The sequence below is a fragment of the Crinia signifera genome, chromosome 2, assembly GCF_055691185.1.
Source record: "Crinia signifera chromosome 2, ASM5569118v1, whole genome shotgun sequence".
Lineage (NCBI taxonomy): Eukaryota > Metazoa > Chordata > Amphibia > Anura > Myobatrachidae > Crinia > Crinia signifera.
In genome coordinates, this window is record NC_139218.1 from 404,930,161 (window position 1) to 404,949,422 (window position 19,262).

The 19,262-nt window shown below is 44.1% G+C and overlaps 1 protein-coding gene across 1 annotated transcript in view; it reads left to right on the forward strand.

Moving 5' to 3' along the window:
* Nucleotides 1–19,262, forward strand: part of LOC146058640 (transient receptor potential cation channel subfamily M member 2-like) — a 561,103-nt gene that overhangs the window by 132,796 nt on the left and 409,045 nt on the right. The window contains exons 10-11 of the mRNA XM_083170913.1: nucleotides 3,138–3,283; nucleotides 9,512–9,624. Coding sequence (XP_083027039.1) covers nucleotides 3,138–3,283; nucleotides 9,512–9,624 — 259 coding nt within the window. The remainder of the gene's footprint in view (nucleotides 1–3,137; nucleotides 3,284–9,511; nucleotides 9,625–19,262) is intronic.

Below are 19,262 nucleotides of genomic sequence, written 5' to 3' on the forward strand. Positions count from 1 at the left end.
GTAACACACAAAAACATAAGACGGTATTTATACATTACCGATTCAGTGGAGGATGACCCCGTCTGCAGAAACTTCCGGTGTGCGGCAGGGGATGGAGCGCACGTGCGTCTGACGCGGCATACGTGGTGCGTCAGCGCGTCCAGGTCAGAGGCTGCTTTCGGGCGGACACGTGATCCAGCTTGCTGAGATCAGCGCCACCTTCCGGCTTCCCCGTTGCCTGGCAACGTCCACACTTGTTGTCACTGCAGCAGCCGCGGCTTTCCTATTCCCGTCGCACCCGGATTATCTGTTGACGAAGGAAAAATAAACACATTTGTGAACATATTACATACTGCAGCCGTGTAGGCTGAAAGTGCTGAAAGGGAATTGTGACAGTTAAAATTTAGCAAATAACTGCTCGTACAGTATATCTCAATTAAGCACTGCTGGACCAATTTTGGTTATTCTAGTGGCCAGACACTTCAAGCTAGCCGGCCACACACTGGTGCAACTGCGCTACAAGCTTGTGGACCATGTGCCCCCCCTAAGGAGAGGAGGTGACAGAGGACGTCTGTTGCTACAGAAGGAAGTACAATGGATAAAACGGATGGACACCCTTGCCCCTAAGGGACTGAACGAGAACTGCAGCTTATCTTGTTACCTGTAGCACAGCTGACACAGCTGGGTTGTCTTTATTCCTGGGAATCTAATGCACAGCACTATTGCGCTGTATCTAGTTACTTACCTTTTACAGTAAATCCCGCATTAAGGCTAGACCTTATGGATAAGTTCCCGAAAATGCCAGGATTTATTTATTTAAAACACTGGTGGTACCCGTGTCACTAGCTATTCACTCCCTTGACCATTATCCTGTAAGATATAAATGCCCACAGCCCATGCCCACAGTTAAACTAGAATAACCAAAATTGGTCCAGCAGTGCTTAATTGAGATATACTGTACGAGCAGTTATTTGCTAATTTTTAACTGTCACAATTCCCTTTCAGCACTTTCAGCCTACACGGCTGCAGTATGTAATATGTTCACAAATGTGTTTATTTTTCCTTCGTCAACAGATAATCCGGGTGCGACGGGAATAGGAAAGCCGCGGCTGCTGCAGTGACAACAAGTGTGGACGTTGCCAGGCAACGGGGAAGCCGGAAGGTGGCGCTGATCTCAGCAAGCTGGATCACGTGTCCGCCCGAAAGCAGCCTCTGACCTGGACGCGCTGACGCACCACGTATGCCGCGTCAGACGCACGTGCGCTCCATCCCCTGCCGCACACCGGAAGTTTCTGCAGACGGGGTCATCCTCCACTGAATCGGTAATGTATAAATACCGTCTTATGTTTTTGTGTGTTACACCCTGATGGAAAATGTTAATATAACATTTGAAACGTTGGTAATTTGACACTGGTCTGATTGTCGTTATTTCTGGAGTGCCACCCGTGCTGCATCTGTATATCGGAGTGAGATTGTGTCTCTCTCTCCCCCTGGGAGGGCACCCGGCCCTATTGTTCAGCTGTTTGGAATATATATATATATATATATATATATACAGTAGCATGCACTCGGACTCAAATTCAGCAATAAGTACTGGTAAAGAAGGACACCACCAGAGGTTATGCTGTAGAACCTTTGGTTGTGTCCTTCTTTACCAGTACTTATTGCTGAATTTGAGTCCGAGTGCATGCTACTACTTGCTACTACATTTTCTCTACCAGGATTGCGAGCACCGGATCAGTTGCCAGACATAGGCACAGGGTGCAGGGCATTTCCCCCCCCGGATGCCGGTTACCGTTGTGGACACATTGGTGACGATGATCTTGTTCATGTTTTAAAACTTAAGTGTAGTGAGCTTTTTATTTGTAGTAAAGTGTTGTTATATTATACTCACTGTGTGCACCTCCTCCATCTCTTTTCTATGAAAAATCCCTTGGTGACTGGAGACAGTTAACCCCTCGGAGGAAAGGCTGCACTACACTACAGAAGCATCTGAGACCTTATAGACTGATTGAGAATCAGTGGACAATTGCGCATTTGAAAACCTGTTTGTGTGTGTGTATGTATGTATGTATGTATGTATGTATGTATGTATATATATATATATATATATATATATATATATATATATATATATATATATATATATATATATATATATATATATATATATATATATATATATATATATATATATATATTTGCACGGCGCCCACCAAGCAAATAGCTTAGTGGGTGATTTTGCGTTAGAAAACCGCATTGCATCACATGTGATTTTTTTTTTTTTCATATGTAATTTATTCACTGCTCTCTGGCCTTGGGCGGTGCGATGAGATTGCATCGCATCGCATGCGATCGTACCACACATAGAATCGCATGCGATCACATGGGATTTTATAGGGTGCGATGCCATTTAATTTAGTATACACTTGTATGACATACAATGGGATTTAGGCACCCCCCCACTATCCCGAAGCGTGGCGAGCGCAGCGGTATGCGATCTCCGGGACCTCCCAAGCCGGAAGCGTGGTGAGCCCCGCGAGGGGCCGTGGACTACGTTACATGTATTCTGCATCCGCTCGCCACACTTTGGGCTCGGTGACTCGCTGCTATCACTACACTATATAACATCAACACCACAGCGACGGGGATAGTGGGGGTATGAAAAGATCGGGAGGACGCGTTCGCCACGCTTCGGAGTGGTGTGGATAGTGGGGGGGCTGCTAAATCCCATTGTATGTCATACAAGTGTATAGTAAATTAAATCGCATCGCACCCTATACATTGCGATCTCATCGCACCGCACAAGGACAGAGAGCAGTGAATAAATTACATAGGAAAATCGCATGCAAAAAAATGCCATACGATGTGTTTTCCCTACGGTGCCGTACGAATGCTAATTGGGCGCTGTAACGATCAGATCAGGTGGTAGGCCGAATAAAGCATGCCTCCTGTTATTATTATGTGTGCGATCAGGGCATGTCTTGTAGTATGTGTGTAAACTGTTGGTGACCTAGAGGGAGGTTGAGTCTGACCATCTGTAGTATTCTCTGGAGATATATATATATATATATATATATATATATATATATATATATATATATATAATATTCTTTCCTTACGCCCTGTCCTGATCCATTGTCTCTATCTCTGGTTAGGAGTTTTTAATGAATGTTACACTAATGATGAGAAACGAGCTGAAAATCTCCTGCTTCACGTTTCTCACAAATGGGGAAAAACCACCATCCTAGAAGTTGCTCAGGAGGCCCAAGCCCAGGACTTTATGTCTCATGCAGGAGTTCAGGTTTGTATACTTATTTCTATATGTTATTGTTAAGATGTCTGGACCTTAATATGCATAAGTACTAAGGATAACTGTGACTCATCCCCAGCATACACATCAGTACTAAGGATAACTCTGACTCATCCCCAGGCATACACATCAATACTAAGGATAACTGTGACTCATCCCCGGCATACACATCAGTACTAAGGATAACTGTTAGTCATCCCCGGCATACACATCAGTACTAAGGATGACTCTGAACATCCCCAGCATACACATCAGTACTAGGGATAACGGTGACTCATCCCCAGTATGCACATCAGTAGTAAGGATGACTCTGACTCATCCCAGCATACACATCAGTACTAAGGATGACTCTGACTCATCCTCAGCATGTACATCAGTAGTAAGGATGACTCTGACTCATCCCCAGCATACACATCAGTACTAAGGATGACTCTGACTCATCACAGCATGTACATCAGTACGAAGGATGACTCTGACTTATCCCCAGCATACACATCAGTACTAAGGATGACTCTGACTCATCCCCAGCATACACATCAGTACTAAGGATGACTCTGACTCATCCCCGGCATGCACATCAGTACTAAGGATAACTGTGACTCATCCCCAGCATACACATCAGTAGTAAGGATGACTCTGACTCATCCCCAGCATACACATCAGTACTAAGGATGACTCTGACTCATCCCCAGCATACACATCAGCACTAAGGATGACTATGACTCATCCCCGGCATACACATCAGTACTAAGGATGACTGTGACTCATCCCCAGCATACACATCAGTACTAAGGATGACTCTGACTCATCCCCAGCATACACATCAGTACTAAGGATAACTGTGACTCATCCCCAGCATACACATCAGTACTAAGGATGACTGTGACTCATCCCCAGCATACACATCAGTACTAAGGATGACTCTGACTCATCCCCAGCATGCACATCAGTACTAAGGATGACTCTGACTCATCCCCAGCATACACACCAGTACTAAGGATCACTCTGACTCATCCCCGGCATACACATCAGTACTAAGGATGACTCTGATTCATCCCCAGCATACACATCAGTACTAAGGATGACTCTGACTCATCCCCAGCATGCACATCAGTACTAAGGATTACTGTTAGTCATCACCAGCATGCACATCAGTACTAAGGATGACTCTGACTCATCCCCGGCATACACATCAGTACTAAGGATAACTGTTAGTCATCACCAGCATGCACATCAGTACTAAGGATGACTCTGACTCATCCCCAGCATGCACATCAGTACTAAGGATGACTGTGACTCATCCCCAGCATACACATCAGTACTAAGGATAACTGTGACTCATCCCCAGCATACACATCAGTACTAAGGATGACTGTGACTCATCCCTGGCATACACATCAGTACTAAGGATGACTGTGACATCCCCAGCATACACATCAGTACTAAGGATGACTCTGACTCATCCCCAGCATACACATCAGTACTAAGGATGACTCTGGCTCATCCCCAGCATAGACATCAGTACTAAGGATGACTCTGACTCATCCCCAGCATACACATCAGTACTAAGGATGACTGTGACTCATCCCCAGCATGCACATCAGTACTAAGGATGACTGTGACTCATCCCCAGCATACACATCAGTACTAAGGATAACACTGACTCATCCCCAGCATACACATCAGTACTAAGGATGACTCTGACTCATCCCCAGCATACACATCAGTACTAAGGATGACTCTGACTCATCCCCAGCATACACACCAGTACTAAGGATCACTCTGACTCATCCTCAGCATACACATCAGTACTAAGGATGACTCTGACTCATCCCCAGCATACACATCAGTACTAAGGATGACTGTGACTCATCCCCAGCATGCACATCAGTACTAAGGATTACTGTTAGTCATCACCAGCATGCACATCAGTACTAAGGATGACTCTGACTCATCCCCAGCATACACATCAGTACTAAGGATAACTGTGACTCATCCCCGGCATACACATCAGTACTAAGGATAACTGTGACTCATCCCCAGCATACACATCAGTACTAAGGATAACTGTTAGTCATCCCCGGCATACACATCAGTACTAAGGATGACTCTGACTCATCCCCAGAATACACATCAGTACTAAGGATGACTCTGACTCATCCCAGCATGTATATCAGTACTAAGGATGACTCTGACTCATCCCCAGCATACACATCAGTACTAAGGATGACTCTGACTCATCCCCAGCATACACATCAGTACTAAGGATGACTCTGACTCATCCCCAGCATACACATCAGTACTAAGGATTACTGTTAGTCATCACCAGCATGTACATCAGTACTAAGGATGACTCTGACTCATCCCCAGCATACACATCAGTACTAAGGATGACTCTGACTCATCCCCAGCATACACATCAGTACTAAGGATTACTGTTAGTCATCACCAGCATGCACATCAGTACTAAGGATGACTCTGACTCATCCCCAGCATACACATCAGTACTAAGGATCACTCTGACTCATCCTCAGCATACACATCAGTACTAAGGATGACTCTGACTCATCCCCAGCATACACATCAGTACTAAGGATGACTGTGACTCATCCCCAGCATGCACATCAGTACTAAGGATTACTGTTAGTCATCACCAGCATGCACATCAGTACTAAGGATGACTCTGACTCATCCCCAGCATACACATCAGTACTAAGGATAACTGTGACTCATCCCCGGCATACACATCAGTACTAAGGATAACTGTGACTCATCCCCAGCATACACATCAGTACTAAGGATAACTGTTAGTCATCCCCGGCATACACATCAGTACTAAGGATGACTCTGACTCATCCCCAGAATACACATCAGTACTAAGGATGACTCTGACTCATCCCAGCATGTATATCAGTACTAAGGATGACTCTGACTCATCCCCAGCATACACATCAGTACTAAGGATGACTCTGACTCATCCCCAGCATACACATCAGTACTAAGGATGACTCTGACTCATCCCCAGCATACACATCAGTACTAAGGATTACTGTTAGTCATCACCAGCATGTACATCAGTACTAAGGATGACTCTGACTCATCCCCAGCATACACATCAGTACTAAGGATGACTCTGACTCATCCCCAGCATACACATCAGTACTAAGGATTACTGTTAGTCATCACCAGCATGCACATCAGTACTAAGGATGACTCTGACTCATCCCCAGCATACACATCAGTACTAAGGATCACTCTGACTCATCCCCAGCATGCACATCAGTACTAAGGATCACTCTGACTCATCCCCGGCATACACATCAGTACTAAGGATAACTCTGACTCCTCCTCAGCATACACATCAGTGCTAAGGATGACTCTGACTCATCCCCGGCATACACATCAGTACTAAGGATAACTCTGACTCCTCCTCAGCATACACATCAGTGCTAAGGATGACTCTGACTCAACCCTAGTGATTCTTACTCACCGTTAGCAGAATGTCTTGCCTTACCATGCTGTGTAGTGACTACACCGCTGGCACACACCTATGTTCAGTGGTGGGGTCCAAGCGGCGGTAGCTGAGAGTTTATAGTATAATTTGCCAGGTGGCGGGCGGGAAGCGGCTAACGCATTTGAAAACTATTTTGAAAAGACTGGCTAGACGCTGATTGGCTTAGAGAATTCTCACAGCCAATCAGAAGGGAGGCCACTGATTGGCTAAGAGAAGTCTTTTCAATTTTTTTTTTCTAATTCAGTAGCGGCTTCCTGCTCTGCCGCCGAGCAAATGATGCCACAAGCTCCCAGCTTCCTAAACTCGGACCCTGCTGCCCGCCCCTACCTGCTGCCGCAGCAGCTACGTGGTAGATATTTCTTGCAATAAATTGCAAGTGAATTATTGCATGTAAAAATGGCACATCAAGTGCCAAATCAAAAGCGAGCTGCCCGGGGAGCTCTCAAGGGCAAAGTGGTCTGATTAGTCCTCAGGAGTGTTACAATCTGCCACTGCGGCTTCCTGGTTGCTGCTAGGCAAACTTGGTGATCCAGACGGAGACATACAGTACAAAGACTGAGGGTATAAGGAGTAGAGGCCATATCTACCACAAGAAGGGGGAGGAAGGGGAGGATGCTAGGAAAAAAAACAACTGTCTATAAGCTAGGAGATAAGGGGTTAATCCAGGGGTTCCCAGGGCCAGATGTCTCAAGCTTCAAAAGTGATAAAATGGAGAGTGATCAACAGCCAGCCAATCAGTTCCTACCTGCCATGTCACAGGCTGGGTTTGAAAAAATAATAGGCAGGAGCTGATTGGCTGGTTGTTTATCACTCTCCTTTTTATCACTTTTTGAAGCTTGATATATCTGGCCCCCAATCCTTTTTGAATCATGGCACCCTAGAGTATCAGAATTTCTCCATGGCACTCCAAGGCCAAAATCCTTTTTAGAAAAAATATGTAATTAAGTAGATTTTGTTTATATGTGATACTTAATATGTGTTGTGTGGTAAAGGGCACAATGTTCTTCTGTGTGTACACATATTTCATGATTTACAGCCACCAGCACTGGTTTTGCTCATAAATAAATGTCCTTAACCCCTTCCCGACATTTGACGTACATTTACGTCATGGTCGGGAAGTACTTCCCGACACATGGCGTAAATGTACGTCATGACTTCAAATTGACACCCCGTCTCGAGACGAGGTGGCAGAGGGACAATGTCTGCTGTCCCTGACAGCAGACATCCTCCCTCATTGCCCAGGGGGGGCAGCGATGCCTCCCGTCTTGGGCGATCGCTGCTATTGGCCGTTAAAAAGTTAATAGCCAAAAGCTCCGTTGAAATGCATTGAGTCTAAAATTTAGACTCTGCTGCCCCCTAGCGTCCAAAAAAAATAAAGGCGGTTTAAATAATGATTTAAAAATAAAGAATAGATATGGTCTTTGTTAGTTATTAACTATTTTGAGTGATATGATTATTTGTCTCACAAGCAGAAAATGGAACATTTTGCAAATAGCAAAATGTTCCATTTTTTCACGACACTTTGGAATTTCCCCCCCCCCAAAAAAAACTGTATCGACCAAATTTCACCACTAATTTAAAGTACAATGTGTCACGGGAAAACAATCTCAAAATCACTGGGATAAGTAAAAGCTAAAAAAAAGTTATACCCACTTAAGTGATACATGTCAGATTTGAAAAAAATGGCTCTGTCAGGAAGGCAAAAACTGGCTGCGTCAGGAAGGGGTTAAATTATTTGAATTGGTCCTGAACCACCAAACCGTGGCACCCCTGCGAGTGTCCCAAGGCACACCAGGGAGCCACGGTGCACAGTTTGGGAACCACTAAGTTAACCCATTGTTAAGGCTGCCTTGAAGTATTCAGAAAAAAAGGAATAATCGTGAGTATAATTTATTTATTTATTAACAGTTTCTTATATAGCGCATACATATTCTGCAGCGCTTTACAGAGAATATTTGAACATTCACATCAGTCCCTGCCCCAGTGGAGCTTACAATCTATATTCCCTACCACACATATGCACACACAGACATTCCAGGGTTAATTTTTTTTTTTTTGGAAGCCAATTAACCTATCTGTATATTTTTGGATTGTGGGAGGAAACCGGAGTACCCGGAGTAAACCCACGCAAGCACGGGGAGAATATACAAACTCCGCACAGTTAGAGCCATGGTGGGGATCGAACCCATGACCTCAGCGCTGTGAGGCAGTAATGCTAACCATTACACCATCCGTGCTGCCATCCGCTGTTATATTATATACAGGCTTGCATACGCACTCGTTACTCACGTTAGCTTACTAGCAGATGTAAAGAAATACATTAGTCATTTCATGGCAACAAATGTTACATTTGTGACTAAACAGATCATGTGAAATATATATTGTTGAGCATGTGTGTTGCTTATTTTGTGCAAAGTAAATGTTTTTTGTCTGGAACATAATATGCTTTCATTTTGATGCAAAGCTTGTCATGAAAACTGGTAACAAACGTTACACGAAAAGGACATTTTCATGGAATGACCTATTATTATTATTATTATTATTATTATTATTATTATTATTATTATTATTATTATTATTATTATTATTGTTATTGTTGTTATTATTATTATTGTTATTATCATTATTATTGTTATTATTATATACTTATGTCACACAATATGTAGTCAGGTTATTTTGATGTGACAGTTGTGTGATTTCCACAGACGTTCCTCACGAAGACCTGGTGGGGGTGGCTGTCAGAAGATAATGGCTTCATACAGATATTGATGTGTATGTTACTGTTTCCGCTCATCTACAGTGGTCTCATCAGCTACAGGTCAGTGTGACAGACGCGGGGACATTATGTGATGTCATTACATGTAGTAGATGTAGATGCATCAGCTACAGGTCAGTGTGACAGACGTGGGGACATTATGTGATGTCATTACATGTAGTAGATGCATCAGCTACAGGTCAGTGTGACAGACGTGGGGACATTATGTGATGTCATTACATGTAGTAGATGCATCAGCTACAGGTCAGTGTGACAGACGCGGGGACATTATGTGATGTCATTACATGTAGTAGATGTAGATGCATCAGCTACAGGTCAGTGTGACAGACGTGGGGACATTATGTGATGTCATTACATGTAGTAGATGCATCAGCTACAGGTCAGTGTGACAGACGTGGGGACATTATGTGATGTCATTACATGTAGTAGATGTTGTAGATGCATCAGCTACAGGTCAGTGTGACAGACGTGGGGACATTATGTGATGTCATTACATGTAGTAGATGCATCAGCTACAGGTCAGTGTGACAGACGTGGGGACGTTATGTGATGTCATTACATGTAGTAGATGTATCAGCTACAGGTCAGTGTGACAGACGTGGGGACATTAAGTGATGTCATTACATGTAGTAGATGTATCAGCTACAGGTCAGTGTGACAGACGTGGGGACATTATGTGATGTCATTACATGTAGTAGATGCATCAGCTACAGGTCAGTGTGACAGACGTGGGGACATTATGTGATGTCATTACATGTAGTAGATGTAGATGCATCAGCTACAGGTCAGTGTGACAGACGCGGGGACATTATGTGATGTCATTACATGTAGTAGATGCATCAGCTACAGGTCAGTGTGACAGACGTGGGGACATTATGTGATGTCATTACATGTAATAGATGCATCAGCTACAGGTCAGTGTGACAGACCTGGGGACATTATGTGATGTCATTACATGTAGTAGATGCATCAGCTACAGGTCAGTGTGACAGACGCGGGGACATTATGTGATGTCATTACATGTAGTAGATGCATCAGCTACAGGTCAGTGTTACAGACGTGGGGACATTATGTGATATCATTACATGTAGTAGATGTTGTAGATGCATCAGCTACAGGTCAGTGTGACAGACGCAGGGACATTATGTGATGTCATTACATGTAGTAGATGCATCAGCTACAGGTCAGTGTGACAGACGTGGGGACATTATGTGATGTCATTACATGTAGTAGATGCATCAGCTACAGGTCAGTGTGACAGACGTGGGGACATTATGTGATGTCATTACATGTAGTAGATGCATCAGCTACAGGTCAGTGTGACAGACGCAGGGACATTATGTGATGTCATTACATGTAGTAGATGCATCAGCTACAGGTCAGTGTGACAGACGTGGGGACATTATGTGATGTCATTACATGTAGTAGATGCATCAGCTACAGGTCAGTGTGACAGACGTGGGGACATTATGTGATGACATTACATGTAGTAGATGCATCAGCTACAGGTCAGTGTGACAGACGTGGGGACATTATGTGATGTCATTACATGTAGTAGGTGCATCAGCTACAGGTCAGTGTGACAGACGTGGGGACATTATGTGATGTCATTACATGTAGTAGATGCATCAGCTACAGGTCAGTGTGACAGACGCAGGGACATTATGTGATGTCATTACATGTAGTAGATGCATCAGCTACAGGTCAGTGTGACAGACGTGGGGACATTATGTGATGTCATTACATGTAGTAGATGCATCAGCTACAGGTCAGTGTGACAGACGTGGGGACATTATGTGATGTCATTACATGTAGTAGATGCATCAGCTACAGGTCAGTGTGACAGACGTGGGGACATTATGTGATGTCATTACATGTAGTAGATGCATCAGCTACAGGTCAGTGTGACAGACGTGGGGACATTATGTGATGACATTACATGTAGTAGGTGCATCAGCTACAGGTCAGTGTGACAGACGTGGGGACATTATGTGATGTCATTACATGTAGTAGGTGCATCAGCTACAGGTCAGTGTGACAGACGTGGGGACATTATGTGATGTCATTACATGTAGTAGATGCATCAGCTACAGGTCAGTGTGACAGACGTGGGGACATTATGTGATGTCATTACATGTAGTAGATGCATCAGCTACAGGTCAGTGTGACAGATGTGGGGACATTATGTGATGTAATTACATGTAGTAGATACATCAGCTACAGGTCAGTGTGACAGACGTGGGGACATTATGTGATGTCATTACATGTAGTAGATGTATCAGCTACAGGTCAGTGTGACAGACGTGGGGACATTATGTGATGTCATTACATGTAGTAGATGCATCAGCTACAGGTCAGTGTGACAGACGTGGGGACATTATGTGATGTCATTACATGTAGTAGATGCATCAGCTACAGATCAGTGTGACAGACGTGGGGACATTATGTGATGTCATTACATGTAGTAAATGCATCAGCTACAGGTCAGTGTGACAGACGTGGGGACATTATGTGATGTCATTACATGTAGTAGATGCATCAGCTACAGGTCAGTGTGGCAGACGTGGGGACATTATGTGATGTAATTACATGTAGTAGATACATCAGCTACAGGTCAGTGTGACAGACGTGGGGACATTATGTGATGTCATTACATGTAGTAGATGTATCAGCTACAGATCAGTGTGACAGACGTGGGGACATTATGTGATGTCATTACATGTAGTAGATGTAGATGCATCAGCTACAGGTTAGAGTGACAGACGTGGGGACGTTATGTGATGTCATTACATGTAGTAGATGCATCAGCTACAGGTCAGTGTGACAGACGTGGGGACATTATGTGATGTCATTACATGTAGTAGATGTAGATGCATCAGCTACAGGTCAGAGTGACAGACGTGGGGACGTTATGTGATGTCATTACATGTAGTAGATGCATCAGCTACAGGTCAGTGTGACAGACGTGGGGACATTATGTGATGTCATTACATGTAGTAGATGCATCAGCTACAGGTCAGTGTGACAGACGTGGGGACATTATGTGATGTCATTACATGTACTAGATGTATCAGCTACAGGTCAGTGTGACAGACGTGGGGACATTATGTGATGTCATTACATGTAGTAGATGTATCAGATACAGGTCAGTGTGATAGACGTGGGGACATTATGTGATGTCATTACATGTAGTAGATGTAGATGCATCAGCTACAGGTCAGTGTGACAGACGTGGGGACATTATGTGATGTCATTACATGTAGTAGATACATCAGCTACAGGTCAGTGTGACAGACGTGGGGACATTATGTGATGTCATTACATGTAGTAGATGCACCAGCTACAGGTCAGTGTGACAGACGTGGGGACATTATGTGATGACATTACATGTAGTAGATGTATCAGCTACAGGTCAGTGTGACAGACGTGGGGACATTATGTGATGTCATTACATGTAGTAGATGCATCAGCTACAGGTCAGTGTGACAGACGTGGAGACATTATGTGATGTCATTACATGTAGTAGATGCATCAGCTACAGGTCAGTGTGACAGACGTGGGGACATTATGTGATGTCATTGCATGTAGTAGATGCATCAGCTACAGGTCAGTGTGACAGACGTGGGGACATTATGTGATGTCATTACATGTAGTAGATGTAGATGCATCAGCTACAGGTCAGTGTGACAGACGTGGGGACATTATGTGATGTCATTACATGTAGTAGATGCATCAGCTACAGGTCCGTGTGACAGACGTGGGGACATTATGTGATGTCATTACATGTAGTAGGTGCATCAGCTACAGGTCAGTGTGACAGACGTGGGGACATTATGTGATGTCATTACATGTAGTAGATGCATCAGCTACAGGTCAGTGTGACAGACGTGGGGACATTATGTGATGTCATTACATGTAGTAGATGCATCAGCTACAGGTCAGTGTGACAGACGTGGGAACATTATGTGATGTCATTACATGTAGTAGATGCATCAGCTACAGGTCAGTGTGACAGACGCGGGGACATTATGTGATGTCATTACATGTAGTAGATGCATCAGCTACAGGTCAGTGTGACAGATGTGGGGACATTATGTGATGTAATTACATGTAGTAGATACATCAGCTACAGGTCAGTGTGACAGACGTGGGGACATTATGTGATGTCATTACATGTAGTAGATGTATCAGCTACAGGTCAGTGTGACAGACGTGGGGACATTATGTGATGTCATTACATGTAGTAGATGCATCAGCTACAGGTCAGTGTGACAGACGTGGGGACATTATGTGATGTCATTACATGTAGTAGATGCATCAGCTACAGATCAGTGTGACAGACGTGGGGACATTATGTGATGTCATTACATGTAGTAGATACATCAGCTACAGGTCAGTGTGACAGACGTGGGGACATTATGTGATGTCATTACATGTAGTAGATGTATCAGCTACAGATCAGTGTGACAGACGTGGGGACATTATGTGATGTCATTACATGTAGTAGATGTAGATGCATCAGCTACAGGTCAGAGTGACAGACGTGGGGACGTTATGTGATGTCATTACATGTAGTAGATGCATCAGCTACAGGTCAGTGTGACAGACGTGGGGACATTATGTGATGTCATTACATGTAGTAGATGCATCAGCTACAGGTCAGTGTGACAGACGTGGGGACATTATGTGATGTCATTACATGTACTAGATGTATCAGCTACAGGTCAGTGTGACAGACGTGGGGACATTATGTGATGTCATTACATGTAGTAGATGTATCAGATACAGGTCAGTGTGATAGACATGGGGACATTATGTGATGTCATTACATGTAGTAGATGTAGATGCATCAGCTACAGGTCAGTGTGACAGACGTGGGGACATTATGTGATGTCATTACATGTAGTAGATACATCAGCTACAGGTCAGTGTGACAGGCGTGGGGACATTATGTGATGTCATTACATGTAGTAGATGCACCAGCTACAGGTCAGTGTGACAGACGTGGGGACATTATGTGATGACATTACATGTAGTAGATGTATCAGCTACAGGTCAGTGTGACAGACGTGGGGACATTATGTGATGTCATTACATGTAGTAGATGCATCAGCTACAGGTCAGTGTGACAGACGTGGAGACATTATGTGATGTCATTACATGTAGTAGATGCATCAGCTACAGGTCAGTGTGACAGACGTGGGGACATTATGTGATGTCATTGCATGTAGTAGATGCATCAGCTACAGGTCAGTGTGACAGACGTGGGGACATTATGTGATGTCATTACATGTAGTAGATGTAGATGCATCAGCTACAGGTCAGTGTGACAGACGTGGGGACATTATGTGATGTCATTACATGTAGTAGATGCATCAGCTACAGGTCCGTGTGACAGACGTGGGGACATTATGTGATGTCATTACATGTAGTAGATGCATCAGCTACAGGTCAGTGTGACAGACGTGGGGACATTATGTGATGTCATTACATGTAGTAGATGCATCAGCTACAGGTCAGTGTGACAGACGCGGGGACATTATGTGATGTCATTACATGTAGTAGATGCATCAGATACAGGTCAGTGTGACAGACGTGGGGACATTATGTGATGTCATTACATGTAGTAGATGCATCAGCTACAGGTCAGTGTGACAGACGTGGGGACATTATGTGATGTCATTACATGAAGTAGATGTAGATGCATCAGCTACAGGTCAGTATGACAGATGTGGGGACATTGTGTCATGTCATTACATGTAGTAGATGCATCAGCTACAGGTCAGTGTGACAGACGTGGGGACATTATGTGATGTCATTTCATGTAGTAGATGCATCAGCTACAGGTCAGTGTGACAGACGTGGGGACATTATGTGATGTCATTACATGTAGTAGATGCATCAGCTACAGGTCAGTGTGACAGACGTGGGGACATTATGTGATGTCATTACATGTAGTAGATGTAGTTGATGCATCAGCTACAGGTCAGTGTGACAGACGTGGGGACATTATGTGATGTCATTACATGTAGTAGATGTATCAGCTACAGGTCCGTGTGACAGACGTGGGGACATTATGTGATGTCATTACATGTAGTAGATGCATCAGCTACAGGTCAGTGTGACAGACGCGGGGACATTATGTGATGTCATTACATGTAGTAGATGCATCAGCTACAGGTCAGTGTGACAGACGCGGGGACATTATGTGATGTCATTACATGTAGTAGATGCATCAGCTACAGGTCAGTGTGACAGACGTGAGGACATTATGTGATGTCATTACATGTAGTAGATGCATCAGCTACAGGTCAGTATGACAGATGTGGGGACCTTGTGTCATGTCATTACATGTAGTAGATGCATCAGCTACAGGTCAGTGTGACAGACATGGGGACATTATGTGATGTCATTACATGTAGTAGATGCATCAGCTACAGGTCAGTGTGAGAGACGTGGGGACATTATGTGATGTCATTACATGTTGTAGATGCATCAGCTACAGGTCAGTGTGACAGACGTGGGGACATTATGTGATGTCATTACATGTAGTAGATGCATCAGCTACAGGTCAGTGTGACAGACGTGGGGACATTATGTGATGACATTACATGTAGTAGATGCATCAGCTACAGGTCAGTGTGACAGACGCGGGGACATTATGTGATGTCATTACATGTAGTAGATGCATCAGCTACAGGTCAGTGTGACAGACGTGAGGACATTATGTGATGTCATTACATGTAGTAGATGCATCAGCTACAGGTCAGTGTGACAGACGCGGGGACATTATGTGATGTCATTACATGTAGTAGATGCATCAGCTACAGGTCAGTGTGACAGACGTGAGGACATTATGTGATGTCATTACATGTAGTAGATGCATCAGCTACAGGTCAGTGTGACAGACGCGGGGACATTATGTGATGTCATTACATGTAGTAGATGCATCAGCTACAGGTCAGTGTGACAGACGTGAGGACATTATGTGATGTCATTACATGTAGTAGATGCATCAGCTACAGGTCAGTATGACAGATGTGGGGACCTTGTGTCATGTCATTACATGTAGTAGATGCATCAGCTACAGGTCAGTGTGACAGACATGGGGACATTATGTGATGTCATTACATGTAGTAGATGCATCAGCTACAGGTCAGTGTGAGAGACGTGGGGACATTATGTGATGTCATTACATGTTGTAGATGCATCAGCTACAGGTCAGTGTGACAGACGTGGGGACATTATGTGATGTCATTACATGTAGTAGATGCATCAGCTACAGGTCAGTGTGACAGACGTGGGGACATTATGTGATGACATTACATGTAGTAGATGCATCAGCTACAGGTCAGTGTGACAGACGTGGGGACATTATGTGATGTCATTACATGTAGTAGATGCATCAGCTACAGGTCATTGTGACAGACGTGGGGACATTATGTGATGTCATTACATGTAGTAGATGCATCAGCTACAGATCAGTGTGACAGACGTGGGGACATTATGTGATGTCATTACATGTAGTAGATGCATCAGCTACAGGTCAGTGTGACAGACGTGGGGACATAATGTGATGTCATTACATGTAGTAGATGCATCAGCTACAGGTCAGTGTGACAGACGCGGGGACATTATGTGATGTCATTACATGTAGTAGATGCATCAGCTACAGGTCAGTGTGACAGACGTGGGGACATTATGTGATGTCATTACATGTAGTAGATGTAGATGCATCAGCTACAGGTCAGTGTGACAGACGTGGGGACATTATGTGATGTCATTACATGTAGTAGATGCATCAGCTACAGGTCAGTGTGACAGACGTGGGGACATTATGTGATGTCATTACATGTAGTAGATGCATCAGCTACAGGTCAGTGTGACAGACGTGGGGACATTATGTGATGACATTACATGTAGTAGATGCATCAGCTACAGGTCAGTGTGACAGACGTGGGGACATTATGTGATGTCATTACATGTAGTAGATGCATCAGCTACAGGTCAGTGTGACAGACGTGGGAACATTATGTGATGTCATTACATGTAGTAGATGTTGTAGATGCATCAGCTACAGGTCAGTGTGACAGACGTGGGGACATTATGTGATGTCATTACATGTAGTAGATGTAGTAGATGCATCAGCTACAGGTCAGTGTCACAGACGTGGGGACATTATGTGATGACATTACATGTAGTAGATGCATCAGCTACAGGTCAGTGTGACAGACGTGGGGACATTATGTGATGTCATTACATGTAGTAGGTGTTGTAGATGCATCAGCTACAGGTCAGTGTGACAGACGTGGGGACATTATGTGATGTCATTACATGTAGTAGATGCATCAGCTACAGGTCAGTGTGACAGACGTGGGGACATTATGTGATGTCATTACATGTAGTAGATGCATCAGCTACAGGTCAGTATGACAGATGTGGGGACATTATGTGATGTCATTACATGTAGTAGATGCATCAGCTACAGGTCAGTGTGACAGACGTGGGGACATTATGTGATGTCATTACATGTAGTAGATGTAGTTGATGCATCAGCTACAGGTCAGTGTGACAGACGTGGGGACATTATGTGATGTCATTACATGTAGTAGATGTATCAGCTACAGGTCCGTGTGACAGACGTGGGGACATTATGTGATGTCATTACATGTAGTAGATGCATCAGCTACAGGTCAGTGTGACAGACGCGGGGACATTATGTGATGTCATTACATGTAGTAGATGCATCAGCTACAGGTCAGTGTGACAGACGTGAGGACATTATGTGATGTCATTACATGTAGTAGATGCATCAGCTACAGGTCAGTATGACAGATGTGGGGACCTTGTGTCATGTCATTACATGTAGTAGATGCATCAGCTACAGGTCAGTGTGACAGACATGGGGACATTATGTGATGTCATTACATGTAGTAGATGCATCAGCTACAGGTCAGTGTGAGAGACGTGGGGACATTATGTGATGTCATTACATGTTGTAGATGCATCAGCTACAGGTCAGTGTGACAGACGTGGGGACATTATGTGATGACATTACATGTAGTAGATGCATCAGCTACAGGTCAGTGTGACAGACGTGGGGACATTATGTGATGTCATTACATGTAGTAGATGCATCAGCTACAGGTCAGTGTGACAGACGCGGGGACATTATGTGATGTCATTACATGTAGTAGATGCATCAGCTACAGGTCAGTGTGACAGACGCGAGGACATTATGTGATGTCATTACATGTAGTAGATGCATCAGCTACAGGTCAGTGTGACAGACGCGGGGACATTATGTGATGTCATTACATGTAGTAGATGCATCAGCTACAGGTCAGTGTGACAGACGTGAGGACATTATGTGATGTCATTACATGTAGTAGATGCATCAGCTACAGGTCAGTATGACAGATGTGGGGACCTTGTGTCATGTCATTACATGTAGTAGATGCATCAGCTACAGGTCAGTGTGACAGACATGGGGACATTATGTGATGTCATTACATGTAGTAGATGCATCAGCTACAGGTCAGTGTGAGAGACGTGGGGAAATTATGTGATGTCATTACATGTTGTAGATGCATCAGCTACAGGTCAGTGTGACAGACGTGGGGACATTATGTGATGTCATTACATGTAGTAGATGCATCAGCTACAGGTCAGTGTGACAG